Source organism: Danio rerio, chromosome 2 (assembly GCF_049306965.1).
Source record: "Danio rerio strain Tuebingen ecotype United States chromosome 2, GRCz12tu, whole genome shotgun sequence".
Lineage (NCBI taxonomy): Eukaryota > Metazoa > Chordata > Actinopteri > Cypriniformes > Danionidae > Danio > Danio rerio.
In genome coordinates, this window is record NC_133177.1 from 15458426 (window position 1) to 15465032 (window position 6607).

General features: G+C 40.8%; 1 protein-coding gene across 6 annotated transcripts; it reads right to left on the reverse strand.

The window, feature by feature from the left end:
* Positions 1–3544: 3544 nt before the first annotated feature.
* LOC141377907 (uncharacterized) lies at positions 3545–6316 on the reverse strand. Of its 6 annotated transcripts, XR_012391039.1 has the most exons (4): positions 6130–6316; positions 5905–5972; positions 5285–5773; positions 3545–5182 (listed from the first exon to the last, which is right to left on the reverse strand). XR_012391039.1 is itself a non-coding variant. In XM_073923985.1 (3 exons), the coding sequence occupies exons 2-3, from the start codon at positions 5959–5961 to the stop codon at positions 5095–5097; spliced, it is 765 nt and encodes a 254-aa protein (XP_073780086.1). In that variant the 5' UTR covers positions 5962–5972; positions 6130–6316; the 3' UTR covers positions 3545–5094. The 6 variants fall into 6 exon arrangements, 5 of the variants coding, with proteins under 5 accessions (XP_073780086.1, XP_073780087.1, XP_073780074.1 ...); XM_073923985.1 differs by having other exon boundaries at positions 5285–5972; XM_073923986.1 differs by having other exon boundaries at positions 5285–5972; positions 6074–6316.
* Positions 6317–6607: the final 291 nt, after the last annotated feature.

Consider the following 6607-nt stretch of genomic DNA (forward strand, 5'->3'; position numbering starts at 1 on the left):
GGCTGAGATAAGCTCATTTTCAACGTCCAATTCAGAATGTAATAAAACCAGATCCAGCCATAAAATGCATCATTCTTTTTTGTTTTAGACAACATTTCATGCACTGTTAAACATGTTAAAGCAAGTTGCAAGAGAAAATCTATGTCCCTGACTGAGTTTGCATTACTGTGATTTGACCTCTCTGCTGGCTGAGATAAGCTCATTTTCAACGTCCATTTCAGAAAATGATAAAAACAGATCCAGCCATAGCATGGATAATTCTTTTTTGTTTTAGACAACATTTCATGCACTGTTAAACATGTTAAAGCAAGTTGCAAGTGAAAATCTATGTCTCTGACTGAGTTTGCATTACTGTGATTTGACCTCTCTGCTGGCTGAGATAAGCTCATTTTCAACGTCCAATTCAGAATGTAATAAAACCAGATCCAGCCATAAAATGCATCATTCTTTTTTGTTTTAGACAACATTTCATGCACTGTTAAACATGTTAAAGCAAGTTGCAAGTGAAAATCTATGTCTCTGACTGAGTTTGCATTACTGTGATTTGACCTCTCTGCTGGCTGAGATAAGCTCATTTTCATCGTCCAATTCAAAAGTGATAAAAACAGATCCAGCCATAAAATGCATCTTTCTTTTTTGTTTTAGACAACATTTCATGCACTGTTAAACATGTTAAAGGAAGTTGCAAGTGAAAATCTATGTCTCTGACTGAGTTTGCATTACTTTGATTTGACCTCTCTGCTGGCTGAGATAAGCTCATTTTCAACGTCCAATTCAGAATGTAATAAAACCAGATCCAGCCATAAAATGCATCATTCTTTTTTGTTTTAGACAACATTTCATGCACTGTTAAACATGTGAAAGCAAGTTGCAAGTGAAAATCTTAGTCTTTGACTGAGTTTGCATTACTGTGATTTGACCTCTCTGCTGGCTGAGATAAGCTCATTTTCAACGTCCAATTCAGAAAGTGATAAAAATAGATCCAGACATAAAATGCATCATTCTTTTTTGTTTTAGACAACATTTCATGCACTGTTAAACATGTTAAAGCAAGTTGCAAGTGAAAATCTATGTCTCTGACTGAGTTTGCATTACTGTGATTTGACCTCTCTGCTGGCTGAGATAAGCTCATTTTCAACGTCCAATTCAGAAAGTGATAAAACAGATCCAGCCATAAAATGCATCATTCTTTTTTGTTTTGACAACAATTCATGCACTGTTAAACATGTTAAAGCAAGTTGCAAGTGAAAATCTATGTCTCTGACTGAGTTTGCATTACTGTGATTTGACCTCTCTGCTGGCTGAGATAAGCTCATTTTCAACGTCAATTCAATTCAATTCAATTCAGCTTTATTTGTATAGCGCTTTTACAATGTAGATTGTGTCAAAGCAGCTTCACATAAATGGTCATAGTAATTGGAACAGTGTGGTTCAGGTTTTAGTGTTTAAGTTCAGTTCAGTTCAGTTTAGCTCTGTTCAGTGTGATTTAATCATTACTGAGAGTTCAAACACTGAAGAGCAAATTCATCGATGCGTAGCTCTACCAATCCTGAACCATGCGAGGCAGTGGCGACAGCGGAGAGGGAAAAAAAACTTCACCTGATGGGAGTGAAGAAAAAAAACCTTGAGAGAACCAGACTCAGTTGGGCACGACCATTTTAATTTCTCCGCTGGCCAAAAGTCTTGTGCAGAACTTCATTCGCCGTGGTTTATGCTGGAAGATGGCCTCAATGAAGACTCGTCTGTCCCTGGAGCGTCGCTGGAATCAGACTCATGTTCTCCACTCCCCACGACCATCAGCGCAGCAGCAGCTCAGGATATGGCCTGGTCCCGGATATGGAATCCTTGGGATCATCACATCGCTGGTCTTGGATCCAATCAGTGACTCCGCCTAATCTGAGGACCTCGGGATGAGTATCCCCAGGTGAAAATAGAGAATAAAGAGAATAATTAGCGTAGCTGCTGTTCATAGTGTATATAAGCAAGATGTAGAAGCCAGTGTGGAACCTGCTAGGTGATGCACTGAGTGTATGCTTTACTAAACAGATAGGTCTTTAATCTAGTTTTGAACTGGGAGAGTGTGTCTGAGCCTCGGACATTACCAGGAAGGCTATTCCAGAGTGTAGGAGCCATGAAAGAGAAGGCTCGACCTCCTTTACTTGATTTTGCTATTCTAGGTACTACCAGAAGCCCTGAATTTTGAGATCTTAAGGAGCGAGTTGGTTCGTAGCGAGAGAGAAGGTTGGTTAGATAAACAGGAGCTAGATTATTTAGAGCTTTATAGGTGAGAAGTAATATTTTAAATTCAATACGAAATTTAACAGGCAGCCAGTGTAAGGAGGATAAAATTGGGGTTATATGATCATATTTTCTAGAGCTGGTCAGAACTCTGGCTGCTGCATTTTGCACTAATTGAAGTTTGTTAATAGAGGATGCTGGGCAGCCAGCAAATAGAGCATTACAGTAATCCAGTCTCGAAGTCATAAAAGCATGGACTAGCTTTTCTGCATCTGAGATGGATAGCATATTTCGTAATTTAGCGATATTTCTCAGATGAAAGAAGGCAGTTTTTGTGACATGGGATATATGGTTTTTAAAAGTTAGATTGCTGTCTAATATGACACCCAGATCTTTTATAGTAGAGCTAAAGCTAACTTTGTATCCCTCTAATTGTAAATTGAGTTGCGAGATCTGCTGTGTGCAAGATTTAGGCCCAATAAGTAATAATTCTGTTTTGTCTGAGTTTAAGAGAAGAAAATTGTTGGTCATCCAGTCTTTGATGTCTTTGATACACTCAGTTAGTTTAGAAAGTTCAGACGTCTCGTCAGGTTTAGTGGAAATATATAATTGAGTATCATCTGCATAGCAGTGAAAGCTGATCCCATGTCTTCTAATAATGTCTCCCATAGGTAGCATGTAAATTGTAAACAGTAAAGGGCCTAAAACTGATCCTTGAGGCACCCCATACTTTACTGGGCAGATTTGTGAAGGCTGTCCATTAAGATTTACAAACTGGTAACGGTCAGTTAAGTATGACTTAAACCATTGTAGAGCCTGTCCCTGGACACCTGTAGACTTTAAGCGATTTATGAGGATATTGTGGTCAATGGTATCAAATGCCGCACTAAGATCGAGTAAAACTAATAGCGAGACGCACCCTCGGTCAGCAGCTAAGAGTAAATCGTTGGTTATTTTCACTAAGGCGGTTTCTGTACTGTGGTGAGCCCTGAAACCTGACTGAAACACTTCAAAAATATTGTTCGTCTGCAGAAAAGAGCATAATTGAGTGGAAACAACTTTTTCTAGTATTTTAGACATAAATGGAAGATTTGAAATAGGCCTATAGTTAGCTAAGTTGTTGGTGTCTAGTTGCGGTTTCTTAATAATAGGCTTAATAACAGCTAGCTTGTAAGAGTTTGGAACATGGCCTATAGATAAAGAAGAGTTGATAATGTTAAGAAGAGGTTCTCCTATAGCAGGTAGCAGCTCTTTCAGTAATTTTGTTGGAATTGAGTCCAGCATACACGTAGCTGGTTTAGAGCTATTTATAATTTTCACTAACTCTTCATGTTCTATGATTTTGAAGCAGTGTAGGTTATTATTATGATTTAATGAAATATTTACAGGATTTGGAGTATAAGCCGGTGCAGAAAGTTTGGCATCTCCTATTTTCTGTCTAAAGCCTTCTATTTTATTACTGAAAAAATTCATGAAGTCATCACTACTAATTTGCGGTGGAGTAGTTTGTTCCAAGGATGACCGATTATTTGCTAATTTAGAGATGGTGTTAAATAAAAATCTAGGATTGTTATGATTATTTTCTATCAGTTTGCGCAGGTGCTCGGTCCTGGCAGATTTTAGAGCCCTCCTATAGCTGGACATACTGTCTTTGTACGCAATTCTAAAGACCTCTAAATTAGTTTTTTTCCATTTACGTTCCAGGGCGCGGGTTGCTGTTTTGAGCGCACGAGTATGACTATTATACCATGGTATAGTTTTAATCTCTCTAGCCTTTTTTAATTTTATGGGTGCCACAGTATTTAGTGTGCTAGTAAAGATGGCATCCATACTGCTGGTTACTACATCAAGATCATTTGAGTTTGCGGGTGCATTACGAAATAGAGAGAGATCAGGTAAGTTATTTATAAATTCATCTTTAGTTGACGGAACAATAGTTCTACTAGGGCGGAGTATTGGAGCGGGTTTGCTGATTTCAGGTAAACATAGCTTATATAGTAAGAGGTAGTGATCTGTAATATCATCACTTTGTGGTATAATGTCTACGTCAATAACCTCGATTCCATAAGACAGAATTAGATCTAATGTATGCTTTAAGCGATGGGTTGGACCCACAACGTTTTGCTTTATCCCAAGTGAGTGTATTAAATCCATAAACGCGAGCCCTAATGTATCATTAGCGTCATCTATGTGGATGTTAAAGTCACCTACAATTAGCATTTTATCAGTTTTGACTAGTAAGTCAGAAATAAAATCAGAAAATTCTTTTAGAAATTTGACATAGGGTCCTGGGGGTCTATATATGGTGATTAAAGCGAGAGATAACATAGGTTTTTGTATAGTATCTGGAAGCTGAACATTAAGCGATAATACTTCAAAGGAGCTAAACATAAGTCCGTTTCTCTGTTTAATATTAAGGAAATCACTAAAGATTGATGCAACTCCACCACCACGACCAGTTTGACGAGCCTCATGTTTATATAAGAATCCTGGAGGAGTTGCTTCATTTAAGCTAATATAGTCATTTTGTTTCAGCCAGGTTTCAGTGAGACAGAGTGCATTAAGATTGTTTTCTGTTATTATTTCATTAATGATAAGTGCTTTAGGTGCAAGTGACCTGATGTTTAGGAGACCAAGTTTTACGAAATTTGTATTTTCACTTTCTACTGGTTTTTCTGGTTTGATTCTTACTAGATTTTTCCTGGAGCACACAGTACGTTTATTTCTTAATCTAATAATACGAGGAACAGACACAGTCTCTATAGGATTCGCCAGATATGCGTTACTGATGTTTAAGTGGGGTGAACAAGAGTCTAGGTGGCTATAGTGTGAATTTTGTGAATTTTTACCTGCTAGTCAGATGGTGCGAAGTAGTCTGGAGATGTTGTCCGACAGGAGTTCAGCTCCGGCTCGACTGGGGTGCAGGCCGTCAGGACGGAAGAGCCTAGGACGCTCCCAGAAAAGATTCCAGTTATTAGCAAAGAGCAATTTCTGTTCTTTACACCATGTTATTAGCCACTCATTCAAAGCTAAAAGTCTACTGAACCTTTCATTTCCTCGGCGGTAGGTAGGAAGCGGCCCAGAAACGATGATCTGCGTGGCGGGCGAGGTGCGTCGAACCGTCTCGATCAGGCTCCTGAAGTCCTTCTTCAGGATCTCCGACTGCCGGAGCCCGGTGTCGTTTGTCCCCACGTGGAGGACAACGGCACCAGGGCTCTCGGCAGCGCCCAGGATGGTTGGAATCTGTGTAGAAATATTTTTCACACGGGCACCAGGAAAGCAGAAAGTACGTACTTTATTACCTTTTGAGGAGGCGGCACGGACGTGACGAACGATCGAGTCACCGATGATGGCCACATCGGGACCCGACTCGCGGAGAGGGGAGAAGCGGTTCTCCGTGGAGATCTCGAACACAGGCGGAGACGTTCTGCCCCGGGATCTGGGAAGCACCTTGCGCGGCTGCACCCAGGCGCCGTGGTAGCCGGGTGTCGGCGTGAACGACGCCTGGCTGAGCCGCGCCCCGGGTGCGCTGGGCCTGGACAGAGAAGGACGCGGGGTTGAGGTAGAGGGAATGATGTGGTTGTAATTTCCACGTACCTTAGGTGATGAGACGGCCTTAGCATTAGGTACGGCTAGAAGCCGTTCCCGTAGCCGCGACCGTCTTACCACCAGCGCGCGGATCTGGGACTCCACTTCTTCCAGCTCCAGCTCCAACGCCTCCATCGATGCTTCTCCTGCACACAAGGACAGAGACGGAAGCGACATTTTACGGGGTAAAAAGCAAAGCCAGTAAGTCAAAAGTGTATGGTTAAAGAGGTCGGTAGCTTTAGCTGACCAGCGGCGCTAGCAGGCTAAAGCTACAAACAACAGGCGGATGCTCGAGGGACAGACCGTTTTTAAAGCAGCTTTGTTTGTATAAATGTATTAAGGGTTTGGTCACCCTAAGTAGGAGAGACAAATACTTAGCGAATGAGGAAGAATTTAATGATTAAGATTTAAATTGCGAGTAAATAGCAAGTCCAAACTTCAGGCACACAGTGTGTGACCGAACGGAGACAGTGACGCCGGTGACGTCACTCGAGCATGCGCCAAGTGAAAAAGTGTTCCAATTCAGAAAGTGATAAAAACACATCCAGCCATAAAATGCATCATTCTTTTTTGTTTTAGACAACAATTCATGCACTGTTAAACATGTTAAAGCAAGTTGCAAGTGAAAATCTATGTCTCTGACTGAGTTTGCATTACTGTGATTTGACCTCTCTGCTGGCTGAGATAAGCTCATTTTCAACGTCCAATTCAGAAAGTGATAAAAACAGATCCAGCCATAAAATGCATCATTCTTTTTTGTTTTAGACAACAATTCATGCAC